The sequence below is a fragment of the Artemia franciscana genome, chromosome 20 (assembly GCF_032884065.1).
Source record: "Artemia franciscana chromosome 20, ASM3288406v1, whole genome shotgun sequence".
In the NCBI taxonomy this organism is placed as follows: Eukaryota; Metazoa; Arthropoda; class Branchiopoda; order Anostraca; family Artemiidae; genus Artemia; species Artemia franciscana.
This window is the reverse complement of record NC_088882.1, coordinates 14,925,315-14,946,697: the sequence shown is the minus strand read 5'-3', so window position 1 is coordinate 14,946,697 and position 21,383 is coordinate 14,925,315. Positions and strand designations below refer to the sequence as shown.

The 21,383-nt window shown below is 34.6% G+C and overlaps 1 protein-coding gene across 1 annotated transcript in view; it reads right to left on the bottom strand.

Annotated features, from left to right (window-relative positions):
- The window catches only part of LOC136039788 (uncharacterized), a 65,141-nt gene that overhangs the window by 29,335 nt on the left and 14,423 nt on the right, over positions 1–21,383 (bottom strand). Inside the window, exons 3-5 of the mRNA XM_065723663.1 lie at positions 13,453–15,627; positions 5,563–5,616; positions 124–196 (exon numbers count right to left, since the gene is read on the bottom strand). Of these exons, the coding sequence (XP_065579735.1) occupies positions 124–196; positions 5,563–5,616; positions 13,453–15,627 (2,302 nt within the window). The remainder of the gene's footprint in view (positions 1–123; positions 197–5,562; positions 5,617–13,452; positions 15,628–21,383) is intronic.

Below are 21,383 nucleotides of genomic sequence, written 5' to 3'. Positions count from 1 at the left end.
TAAATTGAAGTTTGTACATAATTTAAAAAAGTCCAAAATCAGGGAAGATAAGCTGATTAGAACAAGGTCAGTCAATAATCAGTTTGAAAATACATTGAAATACTTGAAAAGACTAGTACTTACTTGGAGGCTTATACAATTCCAGGCTAGGTTTCCCACTTACTTTAGCATTTGCCATCGACTGATTTGTTCGTTTCTGTAAGAAAAGAAACCATACATTTGAAAATTATGGAAGCCAGTCAACGAGAGTAAAATTATTTCCTAATATTTCTAGAACTATAACGTGATATTTATTGACCTCTTTAGAACAGCACACGTGGAATTTCTCTACATTCATGCATTTGAGAGAGGGACACCGCACTTGAGAGCGAGGAAAGGAGTGGTGGAATTTACTTAATGTTAACCGAGAGTCCCTCTCTCTCTCTCTCTCACTCTCTTTCTCTCCTGTCTCTTTCTCTCTCTCCTGTCTCTTTCTCTCTCTCTCTATTCTATTTGTTCAGTTCTGTCAAACCGTTATACTCAAGTCCAGCGAAATTATATTTTACCCCTCCCTTCACCTCTGTGAATTAGGTCACAGAAATGTGTATCTGTCTTTCTCTCACCCTGTCTCTCTCTTTCTCTCTTTCTCGCGAACAGGGTTGTCATCTATAGCAGAAAGTGGTATCTTGGCACTATTTCATCAAATGTTGCACTGTAGCACGTGCTACATTGAATGTAGCACTTTTTCTCTTATATGACCAAATTGAAAAAATAGACATCTAAAATGCAATTACATAAAGTGTCTCACATCAAAATATATGTAAGAATATTTTTAAACATAAATTTGGGCAACTATAGCAGTTAGGAACTGACCGTGGTCACAACCTTGGTCACAGGCAACTTTGTGCGTCTGACACTGTCTCTGATCCATGCACGTGCCCCCTGGGTAACTGAGCTCGAGTCCAAAACAGTCTTGAAATTTTCCCTAGTTTTTCACAACTAGGGTAAATCTAATGTCTCTTAATTTTCGCGAGATTTGCTTGCACTGCCTCACACATATGGTGTAAACACTGCCAATTAAATAAGTCCAGCACCTTCAGTTATAGGCCAATACCTTCTGATTTTCTATGTACATTTAGCAAAAACATCCCCGAGCGAAGGACCTATCCAAAAAAAAACAAAAAACCAATCTCAAGGTGTCTACAGTTATTATTAAAATTTCGTCTTAAGTCCGTGTTGAAGTGAATGTAGCTATGGTCGTTAGCTATGGAACGTTCTTAATAATTGAGAGGTAGCTTGGGGTAGTTCCTTAGTTTGTAATAGAGAATACAACCTGAAGCATGAGCGCAAACGCAATAATTTCTCAGCCATTGATATTTTATCACACTTAACCATTTAAGGAATTAACCAGTATCTATTCAAACCTTTTCTATGAACATTACAACTTACTTTATGAAACAAGTAATTCGTACTTCATTTTAAAGGATTTACTAGCAAACGAAACCTCTTTTAAGTATTATATATTACCCTGCCTCATACAAAAACGCAGCGCCAGTCTGGAAACTTCTAGCAAAGCGTGGAAAAGTCTATAATCCAATCTTTGTTATCCCTGTTTGCCACCTATCTTCAGAAGTTACCAAATTCTTCCCGAAATAGTTTCTTGATATGACCTAGCTTTTCTGAAGTTAGACGCTGCAAAGCTTCTTGGCTGACGAAAAATTACACATGCAGTTGTTCAACAAACAAGTGATCAGTTCTAGCCTAAGGCTGCATTCCAGGTTCATCAAAAAATTAAGAAAAACTAACTTTTTTGTTCCAGTTGACGTTGTCGTAGTAGCGGGAACGACCGAAAAGTAGCTTCGAATTTACTTTTATAGTAACTTTTGCAAAAGAATATTTGGGCACATTTTTGGTGAAGTAACTGTGCATCATTGTCATCATTAATATTAGTATCAGTCTGAAACATTTTAAAAGTAATGTTATGAAATTATAATGAAAAAGAGATGGATGCAATTGAAACGCACGAAGATTACATCCTTACAAACCTAGTAAAAACAGAGTTGCCATATTGGACACATTTGCGCCATTTGGGCGCTTCTTTTTTAAGCGGCTGCGCACAATTTTTCAAATCAGACGCATGAAAACAAGAAAGGTCATATTTTATATTTCGACAAGGACCTCCGCCAGGTCATCCTCGGTGCTCAAAAAAAAAGAGAGAGGAAAAAAAAGAACAATAAAATCTAACCTTCTAAGTGAACTCTACGAGAGGAGAAAGGACACTGAAACAAAAAAACAAAAAAACAACTTGAGATCAATGAAAGAGAAGTTACCAATTAGATTGAATAAGTATCCTTTGCCTTGCAACAGATTTCGCCTGTTTATAATTTCGGTTTTTATTAGATATGCGGACAGGCTGTTTTAAATTAGACTTGGGGAAAATATTGATAGAGTCTTTTAATATTAAGTTGTTATAAATTGGGCTTAAGGAAATATCTCTCGTGTCTCTATTTATAGTCAAATTTCTGTTTATTGTTTTTTTTTGTTTTTTTTTATATCTCAATTGCCTCTTTAAAAGATTGCGGTTGGCCATTTACGGTAGATATTAAAGTTGCTTCTTCAAAAATAACTAAATGGTCAGAATTTTCGTATATATGCTGGCCAGAGCTGAATCAAAGTTGTCATTTTATTTCCAAATCTCATGGACTTATCTATTGAAGTAAAACATATCTATTGAAAAAAAAACATATAAACAGAAATTTGGCTATAAATAGAGACACGGGAGATATTTCCTTAAGCCCAATTTATCACGTCAGAGTTCATTTGAACGAGATTTTATAGCTCTTATATCCTCTCTAATTAACAAAAGGGATCGCGTAACAGCCAAGTGGCTATTTCTGCCATTTAATGGTGTTTTGACATTTTTAAGGGCCAAAACAGGAGTTTTAGCTCGAAGAGTGCCAATATGCTGTCGAGCAAAAATCTTAAAGCTAATCGATTTAGAACAATTGAAACGCAATTATTTACCCCCTCCCAACTAGTTTCAGGAGCCAATATTGCGCGGGAACGTATTTGCAATTATTATTTTAAGTCAGCAATTATTATTTTGTCCTATTTTAAGCGTCTGGTATTATTTAAAGTATTTAAAGTATTCAGTATTATTTTAAATTATTTTTTGAAGGGGATATTAAGCCACCATACAGTCAGAAACACACATCTCACATCATTTAAAACATTACAGGCGAGAGGAACAAGATCATGGACCTTTCAACCATGTCTCTGACTGCGCGTCTGGTATTATTTAAAGTATTCAGTATTATTTTAAGTCCTATTTTAAAGGGGCGTTTAAGTCCCCATACAATGAGAAACCCACATCTCACATCATTCAAAAAATTGCAGGGGAGGGGGATGAGATCACGGGCCTTTCGACCATCTCTCTGACTAACCATCTGGTATTACTTAAAGTGTGTAAAGTATTCAGTATTATTTTAAGTCGTATTTCAAATGGGCGTTTAAGCCACCATACAATCAGAAACACACATCCCACGTCATTTAAAACATTGCAGGGGAGGGGGACGAGATCAAGGGCCTTTCGAACCTCCTCTGACTAAGCGTTTTGTATTATTTAAAGTATTCAGGATTATTTCAAGTCCTATTTCAAAGGGGCGTCTAAGCCAACATACAATCAGAAACATATATCTCACGATATTTCAAAAATTGTAGGGGAGGGGGACGAGATCACGGGCCTTTCGTTCATCTTTCTGACTAGGCGTCTGGCATTATTTAAAGTATTTAAAGTATTCAACATTATTTTAAGTCCTATTTTAAATGGGCGGTTAAGCCACCATACAATCAGAAACAGACATTCCACGTCATTTAAGACATTGCAGGGGAGGGGACGGGATCACGGGCCTTTCGACCATCTCTCTGACTAAGCGTCTGGTATCACTTAAAGTATTCGATATTATTTTAAGTCCTATTTTAAAAGGGCGTCTAAGCCAAAAAACAATCAGAAACACACATCTCACTATATTTAAAAAATTACACCGGAAGGGGACGAGATCACGGGCCTTTCAACCATCTTTTTGACTAGGGGTCTGGTATTATTTAAAGTATTTAAAATATTCAATATTATTTTAAGTCCTATTTTAAATGGGCGGTTAAGCCACCATACAATCAGAAAAAGACATTCCATGTCATTTAAGACATTACAGGGGAGGGGACTGGATCACGGGCCTTTCGACCATCTCTCTGACTAAGCGTCCGGTATCACTTAAAGTATTCGGTATTATTTTAAGTCCTATTTTAAAAGGGCGTCTAAGCCAAAAAAAACAATCAGAAACACACATCTCACTATATTTAAAAAATTACAGGGGAGCGTGGCACACCCCCCTCCTTTAAAGTCCTATTCTCAAGGGGCGTTTAAGCTACCATATAATCAGAAACACACATCTCACGTCATTTAAAAAATGGCAGGGGAGGGGGATAAGATCATGGGCCTTCCGACCATCTCTCTGACTAAGCTTCTGGTATTATTTAAAGTGTTTAAAGTATTCAGTATTATTTTAAATCATACTTTAAAGAGTGCGTTTAAGCCACCATACAATCAGAAACACAAATCTCACGTCATTTAAAACATTGCAGGGGAGGTGGACGAGATCACGGGCCTTTTGACCATCTCTATGACTAAGCGTCTGGCATTATTTAAACTATTTAAAGTATTCAGTATTATTTTAAGTCATATTTTAAAGGGGCGTTTAAGCCGCCATACAATCAGAAGCACACATCCCACGCCATTTAAAAAGTTGCAGGGGAGGGGGAGGACATCAAGGGCCTTCCGATTATCTCTCTGACTAAGCGTCCGGTGGTATCCAAAAGACAAGTTATGACGGTATGATTGGAGTGTTACAAGTAAAACCGTATTTTTCCAGCTACGAATTTATTAAATTGAAAAACAAAAAAATCCCAATATAAGAGTGAGTGATGAAAACTCAAAATAAAAATGCCAAACCAAAGAAACGTCACATTCTTTGGGAGGAAGCAACACTGCAAGAAACCTGTTTTTACCATTCGTGATTTGCCCCCTGTTTTCGATCCATGTTTAATTACTCTTGAGCCACAGGAGGGAAAATAACGACTCCTCCCCCACAGGAATTCGTCGCTAATCGGAAAAAATTCAGAAACATTCGTCGCTACTGTTTAAAGTCTTATTTTAAAGGAGTATATAAGCCATTATACAATCGTAAACATACATCTCGCGTCGTTTAAAACGTTGCTGGGAGGGAAGAGGGGGAGATCACAGCCTTTACGATTCCCTCTCTTAATTAGCGTCTGTTTGTATCGAAGAAGCAAGTCAAGGAGCTGCAATCGGATTGGCCCCCATATTGAAACAGACGGATACGGGTATTATAAGTTAAAATTTTCTTTTTCCAATTACAGTAAGGATTCATTAAGTTTTCAATAAAAAAAAACTTTAAGAAAGCAGTTTTTACCACACGTGTTTTGCCCCAGTTTTCGGTCCATAGGCACAAGAGGAAAACAACAACACTCCCCCAACAAAATTACATCCTTAGCAAAACGGCTTACCTGTTTATAATTTCCATTTGTATAGCCGACAAAACTTCTCTCTTTCCTCGGTTGCTAGAATACAAATCAGTAGTAAGACTAAAATCTAGTCTAAATATCCCTCATCTTTATCTTGTTACTAGTTTGTATTCTTCTCGCATTTTTAATAATTTAGAATTCTTTGAAGGTATAAAATTTAGAAGGTGGTATTTCATAATTAATAAGAATAAGGCTATGAAGACGATCAATTATTCTGACATTTTGCTGTTTTGTATAACTAATGATTGAACTAAACCGAGATAATGGTAACTTTTGGTCTGGAGTACATACCAGCAATCATAATCAAAATGCATTATGTGCTTAATAATAATTTGAATCTAGGCCCATCAGAAAGGGTACAAACGTTAATAATCGTTAAAGTAGGGCCACCGCGACATATAAAGAATCCTGTACAAAACCAATTGGCTTTGTAGCTCAAAACTGAATCAATGACTGGTTCTTCTTTTCAAAACACCTCATTAGACTTTTGAACATAAAATTAATTAATGTATGAAAGGGACAGTATGTAGCTCGGGCGAACCAAGAAAATATTGCACATATTATTTTTTCTGGGGGAGAGGTCAAACGAGCCCTTCGATTTTTTTTTCTAAGAAAACCGGAGACACTATCATAAATTACTGTAGATACTTGCAGAATTTTAGAACTGGCCCACGGATGGTGAGATATACCTAAATAATACTAGTACCACGATCCAAGGAGATACCTACTTCCCTCCACTTGGTGTCATCTCACAACACCAAGTGTGCAACATAGTTCCGCAGTTTTCACCACGATTTGCACACTTCCATCACGCTTGGCACGCCAAGCCTGTTGTGCATACTTTCCGGAAGTTGGCATTCACTGGCCAGGATTTTATCATATGGATTAGCAATACAAATATATATAAATATAAATATATATATATATATATATATATATATATATATATATATATATATATATATATATATATATATATATATATATATATATATATATATATATATATATATACTAGCTGTTGGGGTGGCGCTTCGCGCCACCCCAACACCTAGTTGGTGGGGGCGCTTCGCGCCCCCCCCCAAGCCCCCCCGCGCGCGTAAGTCGTTACGCGCCATATTAGTTACGCGCCATTGTAGTTGTGTCCCTATGTCCCACCTGTGAATATAGATATATATATATATATATATATATATATATATATATATATATATATATATATATATATATATATATATATATATGTTTTTAACTACGTAAAACTTGCGAATATACAACATTCTTTGCTGTCCCATTGTCTGTGCATATAAATAGATTGTCAGGTATACCGACTCTTGAACATGCAACATATAATGGTCCATGGGAAAACAATCCGTATTCAGATCTATACTTCATGATTCTAATGATTGCCCTTGAGCTTTGTTGATGGTGATTGCTAATCGACCATTCCCTGAGTCGCCATCGTCATTTATATATCCATCGTATTTTATATATTTTTTTCTTTTTAGTTTTTTTGTAGTTTTTACCTTTTTTTTAGTTTTTTTAGTTTTTTTTTACTTATGTCCTGGTCGTCATTTATACTCCCTGTGTCCCGGTGCTTTGTTGATTGCTAATCGAACATTCCTTTTGTCCCGGTCGCTTTCTCTTTGAGTGTCGTCATTTATTTAGATTGTCAGGTTTACCGACTCTTGAACATGCAACATATAATTGTCCATGGGAAAAACAATCCATATTCAGACATATACCTCATGATTCTAATGATTGCCCTTGAGCTTTGTTGATGGTGATTGCTAATTGAACATTCCCTGTGTCCCGGTCGTCATTTATATTCCCAGTATCTCGGTCGTCATTTGTGTCCCAGTGTTTCAGTCTGTAATTTCTCTTTGAGCGTCCCGTTCGTCTTTGTTTGATGGTGAGCTTTGTTGCCCCTTGAGCTTTGTTGATGGTGATTGCTAATCGAACATTGCCTGTGTCCCCGTCGTCATTTATGTCCCCCCTGTGCCCCCGGCGTCACCGTTGTAGTTGTAGCCCTGCGTCCCGGTCGTCATTTATATTCCCTGTGTCCCGGTCGTCATCCCGGTATACATTCGTTTTTGAATTGGTATATGATGAAATAAATTTTTAATTTTTTCCCTTTTTTTCCTTTTAGTTTTTTTTTATTGGTTTTGACCTTTTTTTAGGTTTTTTAGCTTTTTTATTTTTTCTTTTTAGTTTTTTTTGAAGTTTTTATCTTTTTAATTTTTTTTATTTTTATTTATATTTTTTTAGTTTTCTATTTCTCCTTTATTTTTCAGTTTTTTTCCTTTTTTTAGTTTTTTTTCTTTTTTAGTTCTTTTAGTTTTTACCTTTTTTAGTTTTTTTTAGTTTTTTAGATGAAATTTTTTTTAGTTTTTTTCCTTTTTTTCTTTTTAGTTTTTTATTGGTTTTTACCTTTTTTTTTAGCTTTTTCAGTTTTTTTTCGTTTTTTCTTTTTACTTTTTTAGTTTTTATCTTTTTTATTTTTTTTTTATTTTTATTAATTTTATTAGTTTTCTTTTTCTCTTCTATTTTTCAGTTTTTTCCTTTTTTTTAATTTTTTTTTTTTAGTTTTTAGTTTAGGTTTTTTTTAGTTTTTAGTTTTTTAGTTTTTTTAGTTTTTTTAGTTTTTTAGCTTTTTTATTTTTTTTATTAGTTTTTAGTTTTTTTTGTAGTTTTTGCCTTTTTTTAGTTTTTTCAGTTTTTTTTTAGTTTTTAGTTTTTTACCTTTTTTTACGTTTTTTACGTCACCTGATCCACAGATCCACAGATCCATAGACAGACAGACAACTTATTTTTCGGCGTCACCGTTGTAGTTGTAGCCCTGCGTCCCGGTCGTCATTTATATTCCCTGTGTCCCGGTCGTCATCCCGGTATACATTCGTTTTTGAATTGGTATATGATGAAATAAATTTTTAATTTTTTCCTTTTTTTCCTTTTAGTTTTTTTTTTATTGGTTTTGACCTTTTTTTAGGTTTTTTAGCTTTTTATTTTTTCTTTTTAGTTTTTTTTGAAGTTTTTATCTTTTTAATTTTTTTTATTTTTATTTATATTTTTTTAGTTTTCTTTTTCTCCTTTATTTTTCAGTTTTTTTCCTTTTTTTAGTTTTTTTTTCTTTTTTAGTTCTTTTAGTTTTTACCTTTTTTAATTTTTTTTAGTTTTTTAGATGAAAATTTTTTTAGTTTTTTTCCTTTTTTTTCTTTTTAGTTTTTTATTGGTTTTTACCTTTTTTTTAGCTTTTTCAGTTTTTTTTCGTTTTTTCTTTTTACTTTTTTAGTTTTTATCTTTTTTATTTTTTTTTATTTTTATTAATTTTATTAGTTTTCTTTTTCTCTTCTATTTTTCAGTTTTTTCCTTTCTTTTAAGTTTTTTTTTTAGTTTTTAGTTTAGTTTTTTTTTAGTTTTTAGTTTTTTAGTTTTTTTAGTTTTTTTAGTTTTTTAGCTTTTTTATTTTTTTTATTAGTTTTTAGTTTTTTTTGTAGTTTTTGCCTTTTTTTAGTTTTGTCAGTTTTTTTTTTAGTTTTTAGTTTTTTACCTTTTTTTTACGTTTTTTACGTCACCTGATCCACAGATCCACAGACAACTTATTTTTATATATATAGATATATATATATATATACATATATATATATATATATATATATATATATATATATATATATATATATATATATATATATATATATATATATATATATATATATATATATATTTATATATATATATATATATATATATATATATATATATATATATATATATATATATATATATATATATGTATATATATATATATATATATATATATATATATATATATACATATATATATATATATATATATAACAAATTAGGAGTATACATATATATATATATATATATATATATATATATATATATATATATATATAATAATAGGCTTATACACGTAACTCGGCTACTAGTTGTATTTTAATTAAATTTTTAGTTGGTATTTTGGTTAGGCTAGAATAGGTTTGTTTAGGTTACGTATTTAATATATGCTATGTCTGACCCCCCTCCCCTTAATGTGCAAATGTATACTCCTAATTTGTTTCATAACTATTACATTTTTATCTTACTTAGTTATATTTCATTAGCAATAACCAAACCTCACTTCTCGAGTATTTCTCGTATAATGCTTAAGTACCAATTTTTTCACGTATTTATGTAATCTTAAGTTCTTAAAGTTTATACCAGGACTTAACAGTTTCGAACGTGACGGGAGGAACAAAAATATGACAGTCATATTTGTATCGGGATTAGCCTTCATTCTCCTCTCGTACAGCTAAAATGAAATACTATTTTGCTCTGATTTCAGTCTCACCAAAACCTAGGGAGGGGGAAGCATTTTCTATTGTCTAAAACTTACTCTTGTTTTGCTGAAACCGTGATTCTTGAAACAGCAACCCAAAAATCTAGCTTTTAAAACAATTCTGACTCTAATATCCTGCTTTACAACGATTCTATTAAACTAAAAATTTAACACACACTTCAAACGAACCAATCAAAATGCAATCCAATTGTATTCTAGTTTGTATTCCACATGCTTCCTGCTTGCATATACCCATCTATATCTGAATCCCGGTTAAAGTGCTATTGCACTAGGGCTTGTATTCCGTTGTGTTACTTGGCTCGTTCTAGGTCTCAACCGGAAACGACACTATGGAAACCGTACCTGACACCAGTGTTGCAGACGCTTCGCGAGAAAAAGTACCGCAAAACGCCCTAAAATTGTGCCACTGATAAAAAAAAATTGTACTATATCTATTTTTTTGCGTGTTGTACTACGGGCAAGACGAAACATTTTTTTGCTACGCACAACACATGGACGATCAGAAAATTACATTACAATAAAGATAACAAAGTATCAGATATCTTCTTTCAAAGACATCTGGGAGACCTCCTTTCCCCTGCAGAGACCATTTTGGTGTCACTCCCCCAAATAGCTGCTCACCTATTTTGTACTTACCGTACAGATAGGTGTGCTGCTTTACGGTATATTATGACCACAAGAGGCCAATAACAGGCACTTAAACAAATGTGTAAAGGAAAACTTAAAACTCTAGGAGAGAAAACAAATAAAAACTACAATTCCCTCCGCTCGCTGCGTCCTGACGCCCAAACAAATCTTTTTGTACCATATTGTACCACATTTTGCAAAATGTACCAGGGAATTTGTGATTGTACCAGAATGAACGTTTAGATGTGAAATGTACCAAAATGGTACAATTGTACCGCTGTTGGCAACCCTGCCTGACACTGGTCTTTAAAGGTCTTTTTCTTGATTTACATGGTAGCTATATTGCTTTCAGAAACTGCGTGCATTAATTAACAAAGAAAAGAAAGTTTTCATTTTTGTTATATCAATATATAGCCAAGAAATACTAGTTACTCTGCTAGCTTTCTAAAACGTGAAAAGAGTTGTTGGGCTACAAATATTTTTGGCTGATTTTCCAAATGTTTCTCTTTTTAATATGAAACCCACTATTACCAAAAACTGCATAATCATATACGGTGGTTTTGGCCATTACAAATGGAATTCCATATTTCTTAATACATATATGGCTGTGTAAGTTTTCACTTAACCAATTCAAATAGTTAGAATTCATTTTTACTGTGCTTGGTACTGCAGGAACAACCTAGTAGAACTATGGTATGTACTACCGGAAATGGAAGCTACTTTTTTCGTTTATTTATCAATGGACATTCACTGAAATCTCTGTAGTTACTTGGTAAATCAATAAACATGGTGGCCGCTTTCAAATGTATCCAGGGATGCTGTGCTCATAAGATGACGCAATGCACAATATAGGCACGTGTAAGTCAGAGGGGGGAGTACTATTGGTCTCCACAAAATATCAAATGTTTATGATTTTACTTAAAAAATTATCCTTCTAATACAATTCACCTTTAATTGTCCCCTGCCTTTAGTTTCTGCTTGTGTTCTTGGTTTACTTCCTTGATTAATTTGCAAAAAAGAAAATCGCATTGAATCAATATGAACGTGGAATATCATCATTTCTATTTGAAACACATTTCATGGTAGGACGTCAATAATTTGTACGTTATTGGTGGAATTTTACAGGGGGAGGGTCTAACCCAAAAATGGTTTTATATTCTAGGCGAGTAGTTTCTTGGAAATTTGCATCTATGGAAGAACCTTGAAACCACAACTAACAACAACACAATTGCACCACAAAGCAACCTGAGCACAAAACACTACTACGCACGCTCCTCTCCCATTCCAATCTATTAAAATCCTCGCTCTGTACACCCTTTCAAGAAGTTCCCATTTCCCTTAAGTTTTTTCTTATGACATCCTCCAACCCCATTCGAAGACGACTCGCTTTTGGTTTGAACATAGACGGTTAGCCGACTAGGACAATCTATAATCCTTCATCCATAGAACCTGCCGTAGCCATCTCATCCTCTATTAACCCATCCTAGGTCCTTGAAAGATGTTTTGAAATCATCCTCCACTTCCCCCAGGATAGCTAAATGAAAAAAAAACTCAAAAATAGGTTTAAGAGAGAAGTATGGGTCTGGGAGGACGTTTCCAATCTCATACTTACACTACTTTCCTCCTCATAAAACTTTATATAGGCTACCCTATGAACATGGGCTTAACTTTTAACGAAAATTCAAATTTGACTTCGAGTCAATCCCAGATCAAGAGTCCAGAAGAAGCAAATTCGAAGATAAATCCTTAAGGCAAAGTTTGGCCTTTTTTCACTGAACCCTCAACGCCAAGCAAGTAGAGAAGGGGGGGGGGTCAGGAGCCTGAAACCCTCCTTTTACTTTTAGACAAGGATGTAGGTCCATTCCTGAAAGTTTCATAGATACATTTCAGTAGCTTTTCCCAACTCCAAAAACCTGCTGATGTGTAATTTTACCAAGAGTTTAACTTTTAGGTCCGAATTTACCGAGCTGGCCCCAAAAATCTAACTTCTTTCGGTACTTGTGTATTATTCAGAACACACTCAATAAGTGAAGTTAGGTTCTTTCATGAAACAAACTACGATGCTTTGAAACATTATACAATTTCGATCGCGAATGATGCGAGCAGGACACAAGAAACTGGTCAAGAACTTTTTTATACCATACAATTAGCTTTTTTTGGTTACAAAATAAACTGTAGCTGTATTTTATTTAAGTATTTAGTTTGTATTTTGGTTTGGTTTATGCAAACAAAATTGTGCAGTATATTTGCACATTACGGGTGTGTGTGGGGGGGTGGCGGTAAAGCCTATCATATATTAAATACAGCAATGATTAGCTTACGTGTGTAATTATGCTTTACCCCCCCCCCTAATGTGCAAATATATATCCCAAATTTGTTTCTAAACTATTTGTATAGAATGTACCTGCATCGTAGTTTGTTTCACGAAAGAACCTAACTTCACTTATTGAGTGTGTTCTGAATAACACACAAGTACCCTTTTTCTTCGTTAGAAAAAACAAGAATGTCTCTTAACTAAAGCTAAGGCACTAATTATGTAAAAAACTAGAATCGTCCTGGCATTCATTATCCATGCAAAAACAATGACATAAAGCATAAATTAACCTTTTCTTCCATCTGTGTTATTGGATTAAAAAAAAAAGCTAGAATACAGCTATTCCAATTTGTTAGGCTACTCAATTTTTGTAGAATTTCATCCTTTCCCAAAACACTATTCAACTGCAGTCCATATCATTAACACTCAAAATTCAACTAAAACAAGCTGTTAAACAAAATCGACGAGTTTACTAAATTAACATCTTTGGACAAGCGCACTGATAATTGTCGTTCTCCATATCATTTAAAATCTACTAAACACACTTCTATGCCTTCTTTACCTTAGTTATGTCATCCGATCCGTGGATAGGCGTTTTCCTTAATTGCCTAATTTTCATGAATGAATCAGAACAGCTAATATTTTGGCAGAGGTTTTGAAACACGTCTGAACAAATCTTTTTGCCTTTGGGCTTTGGCCATTGAATATTTTTAACTGCTTTATACGTTGTATCTGGTAATACCAAAGTTTTTTCTTTAGCTTCAGCGCGATTGATATCTTCTAGGTCATGTGAGGCTATGTTTTTGGTGTCACTGATATAGGTTTGCTCAGTTATCTTGTTAATTACTTCGTCATCGCTTTGCACTTCCGGGTAGTTCAATTGCATAATCTTGCTTTTTAGGCTGTTTTCTGCATCAGCAATTTTATTATATATTGCAGTCAGGTTAACACTTTCCTTCTCAACAGATTCCCCAGACTTTGAGGGCTTTGTTCCATTAAATCCATCTGTAATAGTTTTAGCGTCATCACAGGCGACAGAAGAGGGCCGTGATTGTTTTCCAGTGTTGTCATGAGATTCTAAATTTGGCGGTAAAGCTGCAGCTTCTACATGTTCTGGGTAACATTTTTCATCTTTCTTCTGGTTTTTTTGTGGACTCTGGGTATTTCCTGGGAATCGTTCATTGCTTTCACCACCACAAGGTCTTGCTCGCCAGTTGCAAGAGTTGGCACCTAGGTTATTGCCAAGAATAGACTTAGAGCGTATTCCAGCCTTGCACTTATTTTTTGATATATGAATATTTGAATTTGCTCTGGTGACCTTTGATAATTTTGTGTCCATTTTCACCGACTGTTGTAGAAATTGTTCCCCAATGTGTCTTTCAGGAGTTCTAACCAGCTCTTTTGAAGTCGTTTCAAGAATACTTTTTGCGTCAACCCTATTTTTATTCTCCAGCATATTTTTTCTTTTCTGAGTAACCTCTTTCATTAGTTCTGCTGCAGATTTTTTACTTGCTTCGCTAACAGCTGAATCATTTGTTGATACAATGTTAGTTCTTTTTAAATCCTTGTTTATGAACTTTGAATCAACAATTTGTGGTCTGATGATATCCGACCTTGACCTAAGTACAATTTTAGTATCCCCAGTTTTAAGCACTGGGAATGATTTAGCCATACTTTTAGTATGATTTTGAATTTGAGGTGGGATTCTTGAATCAGACTCTTTATTCAGGGTAGCATCCTGTTCTTTGGTACAGTTGATAAAATCATCCGTTCTCAGCTGCGAATTAGCTCTCTTTTCTTCCTCTGCATATGCATTATTTTGATACATATCATTTTTCATACCGAAAACAGTATTTTTCAAGAAATTATTTCCTCTTGAGACTTTCTGAAGAATAGGTTTCTCATATTGCGACGATTTACTTACGAGGGCCGTATTTTGTGTTTTCAGTATGCTTGCAATTTTTTCAGTTTGAGGCGGTAACCGTACCACTTCTGCAAATGATCTTTGCCTAAAAATGGGTTTCTGGTCATTTTTCAAGATGTCTTCCGCCGTTTTTTGTTCTTCCTTTTTCAAATCCAAATTATTCCTGGTAACAGGTAGAAAGTCGGATGATGGTTGAGGGACAGCTATATCTGCAGCTAAACCATCTTCCATCTCATTTTTCATTTTTCCTTCGGGATATGTTAGGGAAGTAGTGTTAACTTGACCATTCTCTTCTGTCTCACCACTTAGCGTGGCTTTCCCGGTCGGTATAGTTAGTTTTGCTAGAACAGTATCAGTATTTTGATGAGGACTCGTTTTAACCACATCGGCAAAAGACCGTTGTCTTGCAAAAACTGGGACAGGGGGAGTATGATCAGGAGTATTTGATTTCCCTCCTTGATTGTCAAGTTTACTTCGATGCTTTGATACTTCTGAACTGGAAGTCATTGGATTTTTTCCTTTAATGTCTTTCATTTGATCCTTAGCCCTTGCAATTTTGATTGGAGACTTCATTTTTGAAGAATTGGAAATCGGTATCGTCAGTCGAAATGAGGTTATATTTTCTCCTTCATATCCATTGTTTTTAAATTTTTTACTTGGTAAGTCATTTCCTTTTGTAGAAAGACTTTTGGAACGATTTTCAGATGTTGAGGGGACAGAGACCTTCAGCTGAGATTCTTTTCTGGCAGCTTTTGTGGCCTTTTGGCTAGGAATATTCTTAGTTCCACTTTCTTTCTTAATATTCAGCTGAATCTAAAAATGAATTTAGATTATACAGTATCAAGGGGAAGGCCCAATGCACAGACCATCCAACTAGGCAAGCACCATAGGAGAAAGGCCACCCCCAGATTTTCCCGACTTTCATACAAGCTCGTAAATTTCCCGTGTAGTTCTCCTATTTCTGGTGTCTTACCCTAACCCCTCCGATGGAACCTCCTAATGTGTTTCATATATTCTAATGTCCAGTCCAGGTATATTTCAGGAGAGCTTTGATTCGGGGGGGGGGGGGCACCAAAACTCGTAAAAGCAGGCGAATTTTTCAAAAAGTGGAGAAAAATATTTGGGAATCGTCAGTCGGAGCATGTCAAGGTCACCCCTCCCCTACGTACACTCCTGATCCAACCCTGCATGAACAATGGGAATGTTTACACCAAATTTCAGCATAGAATTAAAAAGTGAGTTGATTGTAACAGAGATAAATCAGAAGTGTCTGTGATGGTACAGAGGATTTATCTCTGATGGTCATTACAGAGCCCAGGAATCAATCCCAGCTGCCGCCGGGCTGACGCAAGGACTTTTGCTGACAAAAAGCTTCGTTAATCCACATAGACAAGACAAAAATCAAAATAATTAAAATTTAGAAAACAAAATTGAACTCAAGCTACCGAACATTAAACAAGTTGTTAGTAGAATGAGTCTTATCAGTTATAGTAACTGAAAAAAAAAAAAAAAAATGGATGACGAATAAACCTCAGAAAAAATCTATTGAATATTAAAAAAAATAATCCTGGGGATTAAACTATGAACTTAATTTCTTTTTGCACGGTCTTAGTATTAGAATCTCCGATAGATCAGTTCCAAGATCTAAATGGGATATAGGACTAATTAAGCAATAAAATTGGATTCTTGACCCCTTGATTATTATATATTTGTCAAAATGAAGGATATCATTTTATATATACGTTCATATATATATATATATATATATATATATATATATATATATATATATATATATATATATATATATATATATATATATATTCACATGTTAGCATTTATAAAGTTACGTAGGTTTTCAATTCAATTAAACAGTTAAAACAGTCAGCTTTCCCTTTAACTGTCCTTGTTATTTTAGTCATCAAAGCTTTGTGTTCAGCCAGGAATGAAAGAAAAAATATTGCCAAAGAACTTTATATTTCATATTTATGTGAGAAAACATAGACCACATGCAAAAGAGTTTTTATTATTCTTTTACTGCAAATCACAATTGGTGATTGTGCAAAGCTTAGGAACATTTTTAAGATTATTAAATAAAAAAACTAGTTTTTTTTAAACTGAAAGTAAGAAGTGACGTTAAAACTTAAAACGAACAGAAATTATTCCGTATATGAAAGGGGCTGTCCCCTCCTCAACGCTTCGCTCTTTACGCTAAAGTTTGACTCCTTGTCACAACTCTACTTCGTAAAATAATAAAAACTTTAGCATAAAGAGCGAAGCGTTGAGGAGGGGACAGCCCCTTTCACATATGGAGTAATATCTGTTCGTTTTATGTTTTGATATTGCTCCTTACTTTCAGTTAAAAAACTTGTTTTTTTTTAAATTTAATTTCTTAACGTTTTTCATCTAATGCAGGGTCGAATTTGGCTCACCGTAGGTGAAAAATAAAAACAAAATTTGTATATTAATTGGGACAGACTAATTTCGGATATGAAGAATTGTCCCCTCCTCAATACCTTGCTTTTTACGGTAAAGCTGTAAGCATTAATATAAAGCTTCCTATTCTAATTAAACGGCTCCCGTGTTTCAAATTCAGTAAACAGTCAAACTTTAACGTAAAGAGTAAGGTATTTAGGAGGGGTCAATCCTTCATATATGGAATGATTTCTGTTCCTTTTTCAAATATTTCTGGTAAATTTGGCTCACCTTCTATGAAATATACCCCTCCCTCTAACAGAAAACTCCTCCTTGGCAATTTCGTCCAACGTAAAGTGCCCCCCCCCCGTCAGATTCCCTCCAGAAAGTTCCGTCTTGGCTGAGAATACCCCTTCCTTTAAAATTGCTTGCGGACGATTCACCCTGAAAAATCCTCCTTAGCATTCTTTCATTTGAATAAGACTTTAATCTCTTTAATTAGACTTTAATCCCCAAGAAAGATTTTCCCCGTAGAAATCAACCCCAAGAACACACCCCCCTTTAAAAAAAATGGCTGTATACTTCCCAATAACCAATTCTATATGTAAACAATGGGCGAATTTCATAGACTACATGCCTCTCCCCACAGACAGTGGGGGGTCATTTTACACCTAAAGACATAATTATTTGATCTTTCAACTATAATGAACAAAATGGATATCTCAAGATATTGATCAGATTTTTTGGTGGAAAATGGGCGTGGGAGGGGGCCCAGCTGCCCTCCAATCTCTTTGGTTATTTATAAGGGGCATTAGATATTCTAATTTCCGTCTGAATTAGCCCGATCCCGATATTCTAGGACCACTGGGTCGATACGATTTCCCTGAAAAAAAAAACACGCGTCCGTGAAAGACGAAGTTCCACATTTTTGCAAATAGGAGCTTGAAATCTCTATAGTAGGGTTTTCTGCTAACATGGATCTGATGATGTGTTTTTCATAAAGATTTTATGACTTTTAAGGGATGTTTCCCTTTTTTTGAAAATAAGGCAAATTTTCTCCGGCTCGTAACCTTTGATGGGTATGACTATACATGTATATTTGGAATCAGCATAAAAATCCAATTCCTTTGATATATCTATTGGTATTAAAATTCAGTTTTCTACAGTTTTGGTTAATATTGAGCCGGATCGTTCCTTACTTAAAATTAAATAAAAAAACTAGTTATTTTTTAACCCCATGAAATAGGTTTTCCCCTCCGTATCCCTCGCTCTTTACGCTAAAGTTTTTAATTGTTTTAAAAAGTAGAATTGTGGCAAAGAGTCGAACTTCAGCGTAAAGAGCGAGGGATTGCGGAGGGGACAACCCATTTCATATACGGAGTAATTTCTGTTCGTTTTAAGTTTTAATGTCGCTCCTTGCTTTCAGTTAAAAAAAACTATTTTTTTTATTTAATTTCTGAACGTTTTTGAATTAATGCATGTTTGATTTTGGCTCTCCCATAAATTATTAAAATGAAATTTGTATATTAATTCTTTTTTTGGCTAAATGGCTTTCTCTTAGTTTTGATCAGACAATTTTGAGAAATAAGGGGTGGGGAAGGAGGCCTAGTTGCCCTCCAATTTTTCGGTTACTTAAAAAGGCAACTAGAAATTTTAATTTTTAACGAACGTTTTTATTAATATAAATTATACGTAACTTAAGAATTAACTTACGTAACAAACTCTTATATTCTTATATTTTTATTATGTATATGAGGGGGTTTGTCCCCTCGTTAATACCTCGCTCTTTACACTAAATCTTAAATTGTATCCAATTCTTTAAGAATAACCCCTGAATCAGAAAGACCGTAGAATAAATAGTTTAAATTACTAAAAATACTTTAGCATAAAGAGCGAGGTATTTAGGAATAAACCTCGCTCTTTATGCTAAAGTATTTTCAGAACCCCTCATATGCGTAGTAATCTCTGTTCGTTTGAAGTTTTAATGCTACTCCTTACTTTCAATTAAAAAAACTTTTTCATGTTTGTTTTTTATTTTTTTTTATAGTAATGATAGAAAATCCCGCGCCCTTTTCATTAAATTTCTTTTCCCCCATGACATATTCCTCCAAGGAAATATCCTCCCCCATAACCCCCACCCCCAAACCAAAAAATCCCCCTGAAAACGTCTGTACGCTTCCCAATAACCATTATTATACGTAAACACTGGTCGAAGTTTGTAACTTGCAGCCCCTCCCCCAGGGACTGTGGGGGGTAAGTCATCCTCAAGACATAGTTATTATGTTTTTCGACTATGCGGAACAAAATGTTTATCTCAAAATTTCGATCCGTTGACTTTGGGGAAAAATGAGTGTGGGAGGGGACCTTGGTGCCCTCCAATTTTTTTGGTCACTTAAAAAGGGCGCTAGAAATTTTCATTTGCGTTAGAATGAGCCCTCTTGTGACATTCTAGGACCACTTGGTCGATACGATGACCCCTGGAAAAAAAACAACAAATAAACAAATAAACACGCACCCGCGATCTGTCTTCTGGCAAAAAATACGAAATTCCATATTTTTGTAGATAGGAGCCTGAAATTTTTGCTATAGGCCTAGGGTTCTCTGATACGCTGAATGCAATGGTATGATTTTTGTTAAAATTCTATGACTTTTAGGGGGTGTGATTCCCTATTTTCCAAAATAAGGCAAATTGTCTCAGGCTCGTAACTTTTGATGACAAAGACTAAATTTGATGAAACTTATATATTTAAAATCAACATGAAAATCCCATTCTTTTTATGTATCTTTTAGCATATAAATTCCGTTTTTTTACTATTTCGTTTACTATTGTACCGGGTCGCTCCTTACTACAGTGCGCTACCACGAACTGTTTGATTCGTTACCACGAACTGTTTGATTCGTTACCACGAAATGCTTTAAATTGAATCCAACGGTACACAGGGTTGTGATTCCCGTTACGAAGACTATTCTAAGTGAAATATAATCCAGAGTAAATGTCTGATTTGAGTTATTGATTTTATTAAATCAGGAAGGTATAACTCAGCCCGTCTGAAAAATAGCGTGAATTTAACTCTTTTTTTATGTAACATAACTCTGGTTACCAGGTATATAAAAAAAAGAAAAAAAACTGTCATGCCGCTAGTATTTTCCCTAAATCCCCATCTAGGATAAATGTCGATAGTTAAGCATGAAAGTAGATCAGGTATGGATAAAAGATTCTGTAATGCAGCTTCTCGAAGTTATGGGCCTCAAATTAAATAACTTCAGTAAATCAACGGACATGGTGCTAGTGCAGAATTATTCCTACTTATAAGGAATCTTGCTTATTTACTAATTTGTAAATATATAGCCGACACTATGCACTTCCCATGCATTTTTCCAAGCGTCACAATTTTCTTCAAATAGATTTAAGGGCAAAGAAGCAATGTCGACGAAATTTAGAAAACGGTAAAACGCGTGATGTTTAAACATCATATAGGAGGAAGTAAAGTAAGGTGAAAAGCCTTAAGGAACGATACAAGTGAGGATTTTAGAATTTGCTAAAGTTGTTTATATGATTTTATAGTGTTTCCTACTGAGGAGGAGGAATCCTAAACTAGCACCTACTTGTGTAGGACCATCAAATACCTGGAGACAGGGCCATATTCTGGATTTTTTTTTGGCGGGGAGGGTTATAAAAGGATTTTTCGCGGGGGGGGGGAGTAAAAATAATTCAAAAACGCATTAAAAGTTTGTTTATAATCATTTTTATAACGTTGTTACGAATCGGACGAACATTTCAGGGGTTTCAAACCCCCTAACCCCATGAACACTGGCAAATCCAGGGGAACCGAGAGGACACCAGACCCCCAATTTCTTTTCTGACACTCCCTAACCCTGCTTTTGTTTGTTTTCAACTCTTTCCTTTACAGTAAATTTGTCAGTTCGGTCAGTTATTGTCACCTTTGTCACATCGATCCCCCCCAAGATTTAGCTTATTTAAACCCTTGTCACATTGGTTCTCCCCCAAGACTTTGCTCTAGATCCGCCCCTGCCACTGCATACAGCCTTGCCTGGAGAACAACTTTGCAAAAGCTATTAAAAAACTTTTTGGCAAAATAAATTAAATAAAAATAGGGTTCAATCAATATGATCTAGTGTCCGGAAACTGAACC